Source organism: Castor canadensis, chromosome 4, assembly GCF_047511655.1.
Source record: "Castor canadensis chromosome 4, mCasCan1.hap1v2, whole genome shotgun sequence".
Classification (NCBI taxonomy): Eukaryota; Metazoa; Chordata; class Mammalia; order Rodentia; family Castoridae; genus Castor; species Castor canadensis.
In genome coordinates, this window is record NC_133389.1 from 153617828 (window position 1) to 153633862 (window position 16035).

The 16035-nt window shown below is 37.7% G+C and overlaps 1 protein-coding gene across 3 annotated transcripts in view; it reads left to right on the plus strand.

Annotated features, from left to right (window-relative positions):
• Ctla4 (cytotoxic T-lymphocyte associated protein 4) overlaps positions 1 to 15779 on the plus strand; it is a 68578-nt gene extending 52799 nt beyond the window's left edge. The window contains exons 1-4 of one of the 3 annotated variants that reach the window (XM_020151406.2): positions 8591 to 9482; positions 12147 to 12494; positions 12939 to 13048; positions 14358 to 15779. In XM_020151406.2, coding sequence (XP_020006995.1) covers positions 9374 to 9482; positions 12147 to 12494; positions 12939 to 13048; positions 14358 to 14462 — 672 coding nt within the window. In that variant the 5' untranslated portion in view covers positions 8591 to 9373 and the 3' untranslated portion in view covers positions 14463 to 15779. Of the gene's footprint in view, positions 1 to 8590; positions 9483 to 12146; positions 12495 to 12938; positions 13049 to 14357 lie in introns of those variants that run through there. The other 2 variants (XM_074071523.1, XM_074071524.1) reach the window with 2 other exon arrangements.
• The last annotated feature ends 256 nt before the right edge of the window (positions 15780 to 16035 follow it).

Genomic DNA, 16035 nt, shown 5'->3' on the forward strand with positions numbered 1-16035 from the left:
GCAAAGGATGTTTTGCAGTGTGTGGCACAGTTAATGCCAGGTGCAAATCTTTCAAACCAAAGGCTGGTTTTTTGGGTGTACTAGTTGGGGAGAGGTAATAAGAGGAGTTTTAGAGCAACAATAAGAAAAGTTTCAAAAGATCTGAAAAGTTGAATTAAGCTCAGGATGAGCTTCAAAAAGCGAGGAATTTCATGATCATATGAAACTACCCAGTTATTCTACCTAAACTCACCTTATCTGGAATTCTGAAAGATACTTCACTGTGGGCACCTCTGTGAATTATGCAAATCTTGAGCGATCTTTCAAATGCAGTAACCACCAAGAATACTAAAAAACCAATCTGGGGTTTGCTCATGCTATTAGGATATAGAAAGGCAGTGAGTAAATGAAATCACAGTGAATCCCCAAGTCCTAATTTTAGCTAATTATTTTCATTTCCTTTACCATCTACCATCAACTTTTTTAAAAAATGGAGTGATCAAAGTAAATAGCAAAATTGACTTTCCCCTTTGTAATCTGAAATATCTAAGGATGAGATACCCTCAGATATTTGATTACCCAGCCACTGGACAATGTAGTGTGAGAGCTCCCAATACCCAGCTACCAGATTGTGTCTAGTGAGTTTTTGGATTCAGTCAAGTAAAAAAAATAAGCTATTTGGTTTCAGATACTGATGGAGAGACTGATAGGGGCAGAAATTAAATATGTGAATAGAATCTGATTTTCATCTAACATACCACCCATTCACTAGAGATAATAATGAGAAAAGGGTTTGTAGTTATACAATCTGTAACTCTGTGTTTAATACACAGACTACATTTTGGGCATGGCGTTCACTGGTGTCTTGGAAGAGGCTCATTGAATCATCGCAATAACCCTATAATAAGATGGCTATAATTACATATATTTTACAGGCGAGGAAGATGAGGGTCAGGGAAATTTTAAAGCGTCATTTACAACCAAGCATCTAAGAAGTGGAGACAAGACTTGAAACCATGTTTGTCTGACTCCAAACATACTTTTGACAACTGTGGTGGGTTCTTTGGTGCTTATCAGTTTTCTGATTGTCCCTTTAATTATTAGTACTTTCCCCAGTGTTGGAAATAAGATGCAAAAGAAATAAAAACGCTTGTGAGATAAATTGGAATACAGAAATTCTCCATCACCTGCTATGTACAAAGGAGGCCTGGGTTAGGTGTAATGTATATGATGTAGGCGCAAGTGACCTGCAAATAGAATTTGTAGTAGGGAAGACAGAATTACATGAGTTACTACAATAAACAGAAGACTTATGAAATATTATGTTATTGTACATAAAATAATAGGAAAATAGGTACTGAACAGGAATGAGAAGACAAAGATTTAAATCCAGTTTTTGCCTCTTGCCAGGTATAAGTCTGGGTACTCAAGGTTTTGGCAGGAAACAGGTGGTTAGAATAAAAGACTCAATGAAAGGACTACTTTGAAAGATATCATGGAGGAAAAGGGTATAATGTACTAGACGCTAGCAACAATGGAAGCTGACAACACCCTTAGGATTGAAAGGACCGGGGAGGAAACACCAGTGAGAGTAAGCATCATAGAACAGGAACAGGGTCACCTGATGAGAATTGTACTTGTGGTGAGGTAGTGTAACTACCGGATCTGGAAGAGAGCAGGGAAAAATACCCTAATTCTATTCTTGTGCTTTCTGATCTTCCTCTGCTGCCTCCTGTTGACTACCCCTGACCCCCAGAAGCCAACCTGCTAGGGAACCCATGCGTTGTCCTCAGGAGCCTGTCTCCCAGGTGAAGCATGGGGTTCTGATGAAAGGAGACAGGGAGGAATGATGAGCAAGTCACTTGCCCTGTCTAAATTTCAGTTTGTTTATTAGTGGTATATTGCTTACTGTATTAATAGTTGATCTTAAATGTTTTACTTCCAACTCTTATTTTGTAAAACTTCAAAATTACAAAGAATTTTTAAAGAGTAGCACCATGATCACACATATATATTCTTCATCTACATTCACCAATTGTTAACATTTTGTCACTGTTGCATTATTCTTTTTCTCTCACTACCAATCCATACACACATAGTTTTGCTGAACCATTTTTGAGTTATTTACTATCATCCTAAGACTTAAACCTTGAATACTTAAGCATCTTCTAAAAACTAAGATGTTTCTCTATATAATACCATGACCAGACTCCAGAAAGGTAATATTAAGACAGTACTGATATTGAATATATTTAATTCTCCGATTTCTCCAAGTGTTTCAATGATGGGCACAATTAAGGATTAGACACTGAATTGCCATCATGTCTTCTTATTTTTTTTCAATCTTGACTGACTTTCCAGGCTTTTCCTTTTATAATCTTTCATAATAGTGACAGTTTTTGAAGAAATGTATTTCCAGGCTAGCAGTTCTATGGAATATGGATTTTTCTGATTACTTCTTATTAGATTCAGTTTTAAGCAGTTTTGGCAATGCTACAGAAGCTTTGTGTCCTTCTCAGTGCATTGTATCTGAAGGAATATGATGTTAGAATGTTCCCTCATGAGTGATTTTTAATTGGATCACTTGGTTAAGGCAGTATCTGCTAGATTTATCAGTTATCTTTTTGCATTTGTAGTTACCAAGTAGTCTATGGGTAATATATATTAGTATGTCTTTTTTATCAACATTCTTTCACCCAGTGTTTTTTTTTTAATAACCATTGAATTTTCTTACTATGACAGAAATAGTTTCATAAAAATATAATAAGGAAATCTGGTAAGACTTTGTTTTGAAAGTTCCTACTACAACCCTCTTCTCATGTTAAACTGTTTTTATTCATTTATTTACTAATTTAAGAAAGTTTATAAAATGCTCATTTCATGCTTTGGCCTATAAAGTTTTCACCAGTGTCTTCATGGTTGCCTAAGCTAGTGTCTTTAGATCATATTTTTTCTCCAGGTTCTAGCAACTGCTTTCTGGTCTCTCTATAGATATCCTCAATTCATTGTAGACAAATGGAAGTCATCACTTTCATTTCATGACCTGCTCTTCCTAAGTTCTTTATCCCTGTAAATTGCACCTCCATCTTTTCAGCGATCCCATAGTAAAAGTGGCCAGTCCTCACAAGAGGCCTTTTAAACATGTGACATGCATTATCTCATTTAATCCTTGGAATAGCCTTGAGAAGTAGACACTTTATCTGAGGACACTGGACGTTCAAGACAACAGCTGGAAAGTCTTCATGTTTGGATTCAAGTCTGGCATTCTTTGACTTCACAGCCTCAGATCTAGTGTGTGATTAAAGGTACCATGGGCTTTAAATCTTGGCTTTATCATCTACTTCATGGGGAACAGATACATCACCTTAATTTTCAATGCCTTGTTTTCCTCCTTTATAAAATGGGAAAAATAATAATGCCCATCTTTTATGGCTGTTATGAGACTTAAATGAGATAAAACTTGGCAAGCATTTGAACAATTCCTGGGGTTTGAAGCTGTATGTCTAGTGCCATTGTAAGCTCCTCCCTCTACTCATTAGTTGTATATTAGTCTCTTATGAGCCTGGTCTCCATAGCTGTCATTACTTTAGTTAGATCAGGGGTGAAAAACCCACGACCCGCAGTCCAAATTAATCCTCCATCTCTTTTTGCAAATAAAGTTTTATTAGAAAGCAGCCATGTCCATTTGTTAAATATGATCTATGGCTGCTTTCACTCTAAACTTGAAGAATTGAGGAGTGGCAACAAAGAGCATACAGTCTACAAATCATAATATATTTATGGTCTGGCCTTTTATAGGAAAAATTTCAACCATTGGTGCCTGGAATATTGCAACAGTCTTCCTGGTTATATCTTACTTCTTCTTAAACATATCCTTCCTATCCTTTTGTGCAAGGAGGAATTTCCCTAAAACGTGAATTCAGTTGTGCCAATTTGATCTTTGGGTTTCACTGGCCCTCACTGCTAAGAGTATCAGCCTCCACTGACTAGCCTTGTCCTTTTTGTCTGAATACCCATCCTTTTCCCTTGTCCTCAATAGACAAGCTCAGGTTTTCCTTCTGCTGATAAGCCCTTTTTGAAGTCCATAGGTAGAACTGGTAACTTCTGCCTCTCTACTGTTTATGCACGACTTTAATTCTAACATTTATCTCACTCTACCATGACCATGGTTGGAGTTGTCAGCCCTGCCACTGCTGTGGGCTCCTCCTGAGGGTAGGGTCATATATTTGCAGTTTTTAAATCTTCGCTCCCCAGTCTGGGACCTCAATAAGTGTCCAAAAGGTTGTCATTGCTTATTGGCATTTGATCTGAGATTTGAAGTCTTCTATAAGTTACTGGGGAACCACAGAAAAGAGGTGGGTCATGAGAGGCTTCCTGGAGGAGGTGACAGCTTAGCTAAATCCTGGAGGATGAACAGGAAGAGAAAGTGAGACAATGAGAGAAAAAAAGGTAGTAGGGATCTTAGGTTAAAGTAGCAAGACCTGTAAGAAGCATATTGGAGAAATGACAAGAAGAGGAAGGCAGGCATGTGAGGAAACGCTAAAAGGAAAAGCATATTCTATAGTATTTGCAGAGATGAGTGGACAGGAGGACAACATGGAAAGACTGAGGCAGGCACAAACACTGTATTCCATGTTGCAAGGGTTTATTCGCATGCCAGACTTCCAGGAACCCCTTAAATATTAACTATGTTCATGTCATCATCTAGCCCTAATAGCACACAACTCCTGCATGTCACATGTTCTTTCATCATGGATGTATGCAAAACTCCCCAGGTTTAAGGAAGGGATTCTTAATGCTTAGTATTCTAAATGATAAACATTTAATATATTTAGCATTCTAAATATTGAATGTATATTGATATGGAATACTAAAATGTTCTAAATGATACATATTCTAAATAATATGACTTCAGTTTTTCCTTTATATTACTTTTGATTAGTGTATATTAGTGGTACAAAGAGGTTTCACTGTAGTATTTCCATAATGTATAAATTGTACTTTGATCAGATTAATTCCCTTTCTTTTCCCCATCTACCCTTATATTTAACAGTTTTTAAAGTGGGTTTCATTATGCCATCATACACAGAGATAATGTACTTAGATACCCCCCTGTCATTTTTCATTTCATAATTTCATTTTTCTCCATGGCTGAATAATATTGCATTGTGTGTTTATACCACATTTACCTGTTGATTGGCACCTAGGTTGATTTCATAGCTTAGCTATTGTGACTAGTGCTGCAATAAGCATGAATGTGCAGGTATCTTGACTGTATGCTGACTTACATGCCTTAGGATATCTGGTATTGCCAGATCATATAGTTGTTCTATTTTTAAGTTTTTGAGAAGCCTCCATTGTAATTTCCATAGTAGCCGCACTAATTTACATTCCACCAACAGTGTATAAGGGTTCCTTCCTCTCCCTACATCTCTACCAGCATTTGTTATTATTTGATGATTGCCATTCTGAGTGAGATAAGATGAAATCTCAAGGTTGTTTTGATTTTCATTTCCTTTATGGCTAGGGATGTTTAACATTTCTTCATGTTTGCTGTCTTTTTGGACTCCTCCTTTCAAGAACTGTCTGTTCAATTCATTTGACTATTAAGTGGATTATTAGTTCCTTTAGGATTTTTTTTTTTTTGAGATCTTTATATATTCTGTTTATTGGTTTCTTGTCAGATAAGTAGCTGGCAAAGATTTTCTCCCATTCTGTGGGCTGTCTCTTCATTCCAGTGATTGTTTCCTTTGTTGTGCAAAAGCTTCTTGGTTTGATTCAATCCCATTTGTCAATCTTTGCTTTTATTTTCTGAGCTATTGGAGTACTATTCAAGAATTTGTTGTCTCTGCCTAGATCTTCCAGTGTTTTTCCATAGTAGGTCAAAGCCTTAGGTCTTACATTGAGGTCTTTTATTCATTTTAAATAAATTTTAGTACAGGGCAAGAGACAGGGATCCAGTTTCAGTCTTCTACATGTGGAAATCCATTTTTTCCTATACCATTTGTTGAAGAGGCTATCATTTCTCCAATGCATGTGTTTTGGCACCTTTTTAGGCTTATTTTTGAGTCTTCTATTCCATTGATCTACTTGTCTGTTTTTGTGCTAGTACCATGCTGTTTCCGTGAGGATGTAGTATAATTTGAAGTCAGGTATTGTGATACTTCTAGCATTCTCTTTGTGCTCAGGATTGCTATGGTTCTACAGGGGTCTTTTGGGCTTCCCTATGAATTTTAGGATTGTTTTTCAATTTCTGTGACAAACATCATTGGAATTTTGGTGGGGATTGCATTGGATTTGTAGATTGCTTTTGGTAGGATAGCCATTTTCACGATATTGATTCTGCCAATATATGAACATGGGAGGTCTTTCCATCTTCTAGTGTCTTCTTCAACTATTGGTGATTTATAGTTTTCATTGTAGAAGTCTTTTACATTCTCAGTTAAATTTATTCCTAGGTATTTTTTGAGGCTATTGTGAATGGTATTGTTTTTCTGATTTCTTTCTCAGCCTGCTCATTGTTAGTTTTTAGAAAAACTACTGATCTTTGTATATTGATTTTGTAACCTGCTACTTTACTGAAAGTGTGAAATCTAAGAATGTTTTTGTGGTGTTTTTAGGATCTTTTAGGGATAGGATCATATCATCTGCAAATAGGAATAATTTGGCTTCTTTCTTTGCTATCTGTAGCTATCCCTTTTATTTCTTTTTATTGTCTTGTTGCTATTGCTAAGAATTCAAGTGTTACATTGAATGACAGTGGGAAGAATGGCGACTCTTGTCTCATTCCTGACTTTTGAGGACTTGATTTCAGTTTTTCTCCATTTAGTGTGATATTAGCTATAGGTTTGTCATGTATAGTCTTTATTTTGTTGAGGTACATTCTTCTAATAGTTTATTCAGATACTTTTTTTTAATCAGGAAAGGATGTTGAATTTTGTCAAAGGCTTTTTCTGCATCTATTGAGATGATCACATGATTTTTGTACTTGATTCTGTTTATGTGCTGTATTATGTTTATTGTCTTGCCTATGTTGAAACATCTATGTGTGGAATGAAACCAAGTTGACCATAGTGTGTGATCATTTTAATGTGCTGTTTGTTCAATTTGGTTTGCAAGTATTCTTTTGAGAATTTTTGCATTTATGTTCATCAAGGAAATTGGTCTCTTTTTTTGTTGGGTCCTTTCATGGTTTTTGTATTAGAGAAATACTGGCTTCATAGAATGAATTTAGTAAGCATTCCTTCCTTTTGTATTTTTTGGAATATTTTGAGACACATTGGTGTTAGCTCTTCTTTAAAGGTCTGGTAGAATTCAGCAGTGAATCCATCTGGCCTTGAGCTTTTCTTTGTTGGGAGACTCTTGACTGCTTTAATTTCATTACTTGTTATAGATCTATTTAAGTTGTTTGTGTCCTTTTGGCTCAATTTTGATAGGTTGTATAGAAATTTATCAATTTCTACTAGATTTCCTAGTGGGTTTGAATATAATTTTACAAAATATTCCCTAATTATTTTCTGATTTTCACTGATATCTGTTGTAATATCAACCTTTTCAACTCTAATTTTATTAATTTGGGTCTTTTCCCTTCTTTTAGTTAGTTTGGCCAATGGTCTGTCAATCTTGCTTATCTCTTCAAAAAACCAATTCTTTGTTTCATTGGTTTATTGCATTGATCTTTTGGTCCCCATTTCATTAATTTCTGCCCTAGTTTTTATTATTTCTTTCCATTTACTGATTTTGGGTTTGCCTTATTTTTGTTTTTCTAAGAGCTTCAGGTGTATCATTAGGTTGTTTTTTTGAGACCTCTCTGATTTTCTAATGTAGGTACTCATGGCTATAAACTTTACTCTTAGAACTGCCTTTGCTGTGTCCTACAGATTCTAGTAGTTTAAGTTTTCATTTCATTTGAGTCTAGGCATCTTTAAGTTTCTTTCCTAATTTCTTCAATGACCCATTGATCATTCAAAAGTTCACTCTCCATGTATTTGAATAGTTTTTGTGGTTTTCCTTGCTACTGATTTACTTTTCTTCCATTATGGTCTGTTAGGATACAGGAAATTATTTCAATTTTTTTTGTATTAAGACTTGCTTTATGGTCTAGGATGTGATCTATTTTGTAGAAAGTTCCGTGGGCGGCTCAGAAGAATGAGAAATCCACTGCTCTTGGATGGAATACTCTATACACATCTGTCAAGTACATTTTCATCAATGGTTTTATTTAGTTCCAAGACATCTTTGTTGTTTTTTTGTGTGGATTCTCTATCTGTTGATGAGAGAGGGGTGTTGAGGTCATCTACTATTAATCATATTTATCTATCTACCTACATATGCATATTTATGTAGAACACTTAAACATTCTAAATAATTTAGTGTTCTAAACAATAGTATTTATTGAGCATTTATCCTGTCTATAGCTTTTCTAAATTTAAGAACTCTGATTATATTTATCACTAGTTTTGAATTTTATTCTTAAATTTTTTCTATTAGAAAAAAATATACCTTCTTTAGGACTTTTTAATCTCTTGGATCATTTCGTTGATTTTTTTCTTGAACTTCTCCAACCTTATTTTATCTGTTAAGGTTTTTAAGAACATCTGAATTCTTTCCAATCTGCAAAACCAGAGGTGGTTTTCCCTGCCTCTTTTTTGATTCATTTCTTATGGTTTTGGTATTTTTCTCTCAACAAAATGCTAACTGGCGTTAGACAAAACAAATTCTCAGTCCTGGGGTTTGAACTCAGGGCCTCATGCTTGTCAAGCAGTCACTTTACCATTTGACCCACATCCCAAGTCCTAAACAAACATTTATTTGGGAAGCATAGCAAGGGACCCTTAGAAGGATGGAAACTCACAGGTAGTGCACAGAGTTCTTATTAATGATGACCATAGACAAATTCTGCCATCAGCTAAAGGACTCTGAGGAGTGGTAGTTTAGTAGTTTGGGGATGTCAATAAAATGAACTGGGTGGTAAAATATAGCCAGGCAATTGGGTAAAACTGGGACTTGAAGGGATCCCTGTACTCCAGGAAATTCCATTCTCCAGGTCTCATCTCTATCCAGATTCTCAACATGAATGCGAGGCTTCAGTTTCAAGTTGAGTATATTTTCCATCGATGGATTGGCTTGTTTTGAGCAGTTTTACTTTGAGTGTTTGAGGTTGCCTTTTCGACGTAACAGCTAAACCCACGGCTTCCTTTCTCGTAAAATCAAAACAGAAAGGCCGTCTATTCAGGTGCCCTCTGTGTGTGCACGTGTCGTGCATACCTGTCTGATCAAAGGTGTCTATATAAAGTCCTTGAATCTGTGTGGGTTCAAACACATTTCAAAGCTTCGGGATCCTGAAAGGTTTCACTCTGCTTCCTAAAGACCTGAGCCCGGCTCCCATAACGCCATGGCTTGCTTTGGAGTTCGGGGGCACAAGGCTCTACTGGAGCCGGCTTTCAGGACCTGGCTCTGCACTGCCCTGTTTTCTCTTCTCTTCATCCCTGTCTTCTCCGAAGGTGAGTGGAGACTTCTGGAACATGAAGGTGGAGGAGGTGTTCTCCCACCTGGGTTTCATTTCTTTTAACAGTCAAGGGCAGTGATTTATAAAAGTCAGAAGTGAAAGCTAAAGCTCCAAGAATCCTGACTTAGATGGCTCTGAATTCTAAGACAGTAGGGGACAGCAGGCAATAGCAAATCAGCAGAGATATAATTCATATAGCACAGTCCCTGGTTTTTAGTTGTGCCTTCATGAACATGTGAGTCGGTTTACAAGACCTGGGCAACATCAGACACTTTTATAATGTTGGTAGAAAATGCTGAAAGTCAAGTGATTTAAGAGAGAAACGACATCTACAGTTCTGAATACATTTGAGCTTATTATCAGAGTAAGCTAAGATTTCTCTCTTTAAAAACCTGACTTGAGCAAGCAAATCATGGAGAATTTTTTTTTCCTATGTAATTTAAATTTTATGGTTCTCTAATTCATTAGTTTTATAAACTAAGTTTAAAATGTAAGCAAATCATGGGAAGAGGACCTTCCTTATTCAATTCATTATTTTATAGTCTATTAATAAATACTATAAAGTAGTTAGTTAATTTTTTAAAAAATGAAATAGTTGAAATTGAAGGAAGGAAGGAAGGAAGGAACAAAGAAAGGAATCAGTCTGTCTGGCATAAGATACTTAATTTCTGCCTGTGAATTTCAGATGCAGACCCTCAATTTTCAGATGAAATAAAGCTCTTTAAAGATTAACACTGGGCTTATTACTTGGCTTAAAATAATGAGAACTTCCATTGACCCATCACTTTCTCTCTCTAGACCTTCTTGTTTAAGAAAGTATGTAGTTGTATGAATTTAGCGCACAAAAGAGATTTGATGATTTAATTTTTATGGAGAGCAAACATTCACATTTATTTTCTTATTTTCCATATTTCAAACCTATAAAGGTTGATACCCTTTCCTTCTTAGGAAATTTTTCTCAACCTGTAACTGGGATCTTCCTATGGAGGACAATAGAAAAATGAGTGTGATCAGATTTTGTGGTGATAATTGAGATCTCACCGGGGGGTAGGGCAGGAAATTCAGCCTTCCTTAGACTTAGAATCAATACAATACAAATTACTGAGTGCTTATTTGAGCAGATATAAATACTGTTCCCAGAGTTTATGAGCCAGAGGCAAGAGGAGGGGATGAGTCTAATCAGCTCACAAAAACTAATAAAAGGAAGAACTTGTTGAGACACTGTAATGGAGCTGCCACAGAGCAAAGGATGCTCAGAGGGCATCTGTGATAAGTAGAGATGAAGGTTGGAAAGGACACTACAGTCTTGCCAGCCAGGCTGCTGGACTAACTATGGTATTGACAGCTACCATATTGTTCTCTCTTCTAAGGACAGATGTTGTGCAGTACAGGTGCTTGGAGGAAGGGACTAGTGTCTTTAATATAGGGTGATTTATGTCATGGAAACTCAGCCTGGAGTTATAGACTGGGATTGGATCACAGAAGACATTGAATGCTATTTATTTTGTTGCTTTTGCAATCAATGTTAGTAAACCATCAAAAGGTTTGAGCAGATGAATGATACTGTTCAATGTAAGTTTTGGGTGCCACTTGTAATATTGGACAGGTAATGGTCTGTAAATTAAAAAAATATATAATATGACACAAGCCACCATTTTTTTGAGGCATGGTCTTGCTATTTGTCTCATGTTGGCTTTGAAATGGCTCTTTAGCCTGGGTGGCCTAGAACTCCTGATCCTACTGCATCCACCGCCTGAGTGCTAGGTTTGCAATTGTGTGCTACTGTGCCTGCTTATAAAGTCACATAGTGCAAGCCTTTATGAATGGAGAGATGGATTCCTTTATTTTGTAGAAGCCAGAGGGGAAGGAAGAACAAAGGAGTATGAGAGTGTTCAAGGGAAGGAGAGAGAGGGCAAGTGGTGGTGGTGGCAGGGGAAGCCCATAAAAGTTGACAGCAGGGTTGCCTCAACCCAGAGAGGAAATAACCTGGTGCCCTTGGCTCTGTGGCTTTCTCATCCAGCAGCATATACCACTGTACAACAATCATGTCAGGGAAGGGTGGCCAGTGCAGTGAGCCAAGGCTCTGGTGCTGCTGGGTGACACAGGTATGATTAGATATGTAGGCATGAATTTTTGAGGTATGCTTTGAGAATCTGGGCAGTGTTTTGCATCTCAATCTCTAGAACTTCCCCTTCTACTCATTATAGCTCCCGATCAATAGAGCTCTATTATAACCTCAGAATATCAGAGTTGGTAGGCTCTGTGTTATCATGTGACCCCCCCTTATTATATGTTAGAAAAAATGAAGGAGAGGCATGACTTACCAAAGTGACATATTTCATGACAAAGTCAGATCTTTTGTTGGTCACATTGATGTTCTCCCTGTCATAACCAACTGTCTTTAAGAAACTATTTTCTGGTAAAGAAACATCCTCATGAAGAGTAGTTGGCAGACAGCTGAGAGATGGAGTGGATGTCAGGTGGGTGGGAAGGGAAGGGATGAGGGAGGGTGATGGGGTTTTTAGGAGGAAGCTGAGGGCCAGGAGACAAAGCTGAAGGGGGCTTGTCAAAGATAAGCCTTCCCAGCCTGATGCATTGCCTGGGTCTGGCCACAGATGAACACAAGTTCACTGAATACTCTTTGGTTTTTCTATGTCAGCCATGCATGTGGCCCAACCTGCAGTGGTGCTAGCCAGCAACCAGGGTGTTGCCAACTTTGTGTGTGAGTTTGCATCTTCACCCAATGCTGCTGAGGTCCGAGTAACAGTGTTGCGGCAGACCAACAGCCAGACCACTGAGGTCTGTGCCACGACGTACATGGTGGGTAATGAGTTGACCTTCCTAGATGACCCCACCTGCACTGGCACCTCCATTGGAAACAAAGTGAATCTCACCATCCAAGGGCTGAGGGCTGCAGACATGGGGCTCTACATCTGCAAGGTGGAGCTCATGTACCCGCCACCATACTACGTGGGTGTGGGCAACGGGACTCAGATCTATGTCATCGGTGAGTAGTTGTTTTATTACGTCGACACCTGTTGCCTTACTGTCTTCTTTAAATGGAAATAGTTTTGTTCCCTCAGGTGACTGATAATTAGGACTATGGAAAGTCTCCCTAAGAGTTCCCTACTGCATGGCAGCTTTGTTTAATGGGTGGTGACCCAAGCAGCCTTCTGACTGTAAAATAAAATGAGTTAGGGAAGATGTTGTTTTCTTCTGACAGGTTGGGGCACTTGGCTCGGTGATAACCATGAGGAAGTTTGGCCTTGTGCCTTTGATACAACATTCTGGGGAAGTTGTATCAAATAGGTAGGTTTAGCTATTGGTTACCAATACAGTTTAGGGCTGGACAGAAAGGCACAGAAGCTCTAACTTCATTTTTCACCAAATGGGGAAAGCAGTCGAAAGTTGAAAACTATCTCAGGAGGCTCTGCTTTGTTCCCTGTCGCAGATCCAGAACCGTGCCCAGATTCTGATTTCCTCCTTTGGATCCTGGCAGCAGTTAGTTCGGGGTTGTTCTTTTACAGCTTCCTCATCACAGCTGTTTCTTTGAGCAAAATGGTGAGTGTGGGGCTGACAATGCTCCATGTTTGATAGGGATGCCTTTAGGAGTATCAACGGACTAGTTTAATTTTCTTGAGATGAAGCAATAATTGAAGGGGAAGAAGGATGGTGGCTAAGAGCACACTAGAACCCTAAGCACTAGCCTTTGAGGTTTCAGGATGACTGATATTGTATGTGAGTGTGTTTGACATTGAATGTTTGTGTGCTTCTGAGCATGGTTTCAGTTTGAGTAACGGTTTGAACAACATGTGGCAGCTGTTTTGCTGTTTGCCTTCATGACAATGGTACTTAAGTTAATAAACCTGAAGCACGAGATTAGGCTGGGCCAAATGCTACTAGCAAGGACCACCTGGATGGAATTTTATTCTCCTAAATGTCCCTCTAATTCACCTGTAAACTATCATTTGGTGCCACCCTTGTGCCTTCCTTGTCCAAGCTGTATCTGTCCACATAATAACTGTCCCTATTATCCAGTCTTCTTAACTGAGATGTCTTGATCTCCCCAAGCCAAATAAATGAAAATCCCGGTTTTTATTTATGACAGTTCTTGGTGGTGAAAACAGAGGTACAGAATCAGATCTCTTGTCAGGATTTCATTATAGCAGTGCTTTTTCAGTCAGCTCTGCCTAAGGCTATCTTTGCCACCGTAAACCCATCCTCCCTTCTTTCTTCTCCCTTTTCTCTTCTCTTCCCCTGTCCTCTTCCTACTTCCCCTTTCCTCCTTCTGTCTCCCTCCTCCCTCCACACACAAAGACACAGTTTTCAAAGAGCCTTTGTTCAACCTAGTGTGATGTTCTGTTGCTGTTGGGTTGGCCTATCTCCTTTTCTCTGAACCACCACACAGACTAGCAAACTGGACCTCAATTTTCTGAGGTTATAAAATCTGGGAACTAATGCAGACAGAGAAACATAAATGAAAAGCATACGAGAAGTCAAGATAAGAAATAGAGCTCTCAAATAGGGTAACTAAGGCTCATTATCTTATTAAACTTGTTTTCCCATAGATAAGATCCAGTCAATTATTCTAGGCTTTGTAGGTGTTCTTTGTGAAGTTTTCTCAAAGTCTCTTTCTCCTATCTTCCAGTTGGGGAAAGTGGTTGCTATTTTATATCCAAATTACAGAATTAGTTATCTAAAATGAATTTTAGTAGCTGAATCAAGAAAATCTCCTGGGGTTTGTGATTCTGTATGTTGGGAACATTCATTTTCAACAGGATAGGGACCCAATATTTGCTGAGCTCTATTATAGCTAGAGTAGATTCTGTATTCTCCAATAATAATTACTATTTCTTCTTGTGTTTGGCAGCTAAAGAAAAGAAGCCCTCTGACAACAGGGGTTTATGTGAAAATGCCCCCAACAGAGCCAGAATGTGAAAAGCAATTTCAGCCTTATTTTATTCCCATCAGTTGAGAGACCATTGCAAAGAAGAAATACCATATTTAAATTTCTAAGAATTGAGGCAATCTAACTTTGTGTTATCCAGCTATTTTATTTGTTTGTGTATTTTGGGGGGAAGTTGCTTCTCTTTAATATAATACTGGATGCAGAACTCAAATTAAGCATGCTACAATTTAAAGCAAAGGACCAGAAAAAAAGCAAAGCTGGAATATTCCTGTCACATCAGATCCAACTTTAGTAAAAGCATCATATGGGAGCAACATGAGGATGCAGCATTATGATGTGAGGTTAAGAAAATAAGTTAGGAATGACAACAGCCCAAAGGGGAAAAAAAAAAGAGAGTAGGGAAAGGACTGGATTGTACACATCTTGTATTTATGTGTGAGATGTTTATAGCTAAAATAATCTTTTAAATTTTTATGCAACTCTTTTTATTTTATGTTTTTTACATTTTATGTTTTTCACATTTTACATTTTTTAAATATTTTGTTATTTCACATTTTTAGCAAATATATGATTACCTGAAGATTTAAAAACTATTCACATGGCTGTGTTTTAGTCAGTGATTCCAAAAGTTGTATTGTACCAATATATGTTATTATTATTTTTTTTGGTAGTACTGGGAATTGAGCCATGCCACTCAGTCGCTTTGCTTTTAGTTTGTTTTTTTGGATAGGGTCTTGTGATTTTGCCTGGCCTGGCCTTAGACCATGATCCTCCTACCTCCACTTCCCTCTTGAGTAGCTAATATTACGTGTGGGCCACCATGCACTGTTTTTTAAATAGTATTATTCTTGGAGGTCACATGTGCTTTTGTGTATTTGGCAGTGATTTGAATATAAACACTATATTGCAGTGTCTTCCCACCATGAATTCTGGGGAAATTTTGTGGGGGAGCTCAGGACACTAATACATTAGGTAGAATACTTGCTAACTGGCTTAGCAACTGGATGAGGTTGTAGCAGTACTCAGTTGTTATAATGAATCGGTGTTCCCATGAGCTTTGAGTTTTCATATCTGCTCCTTTCAATTATTTTCAAGGAAGCCAAAGCTGGTGGTGTCTGTGTTAACAAGAAACATTTTCTTACTGTTGTCAAGAAACTGGCTCACTCCAGGAGACATGTAGGTAGAACTTTCTAGCAAGCTCCAGTTCCATGGGCCCAATTCCTAAACACATAGTTAATGTCACAGCTAGAAGAAAGCAGCAGATAGCAGAAGGGTGCATGAAGGTTTCTGAAAACCAACACTGTTGGTGTTTTCTTATCTCAATATTTTCCATGAAAATGCAACAATGTGTATTTTTAATTAAATAAAAGTTTTTGGTGGTTATTTTCTAGAGTTGTCTTAATCACTCTTGTATTTCAATGTTGTGTTTGAGGATGGTTTCAATCAATGAATTTAGCAGTTCATGGAGTCTCCAATATTAGAACTATTGAAAGCAAATTGGAAATGCTCAAAGGGGCAAATAATGCTTCATGAGTCAGCTGTGCACCAATCCTTTTCCATTTTTAGAAGGAATCCATCCTCTTTCTTTTGATTTCTTCTACTTGGGATATAATGTGATTTAATACAGGTACAGCAGTCC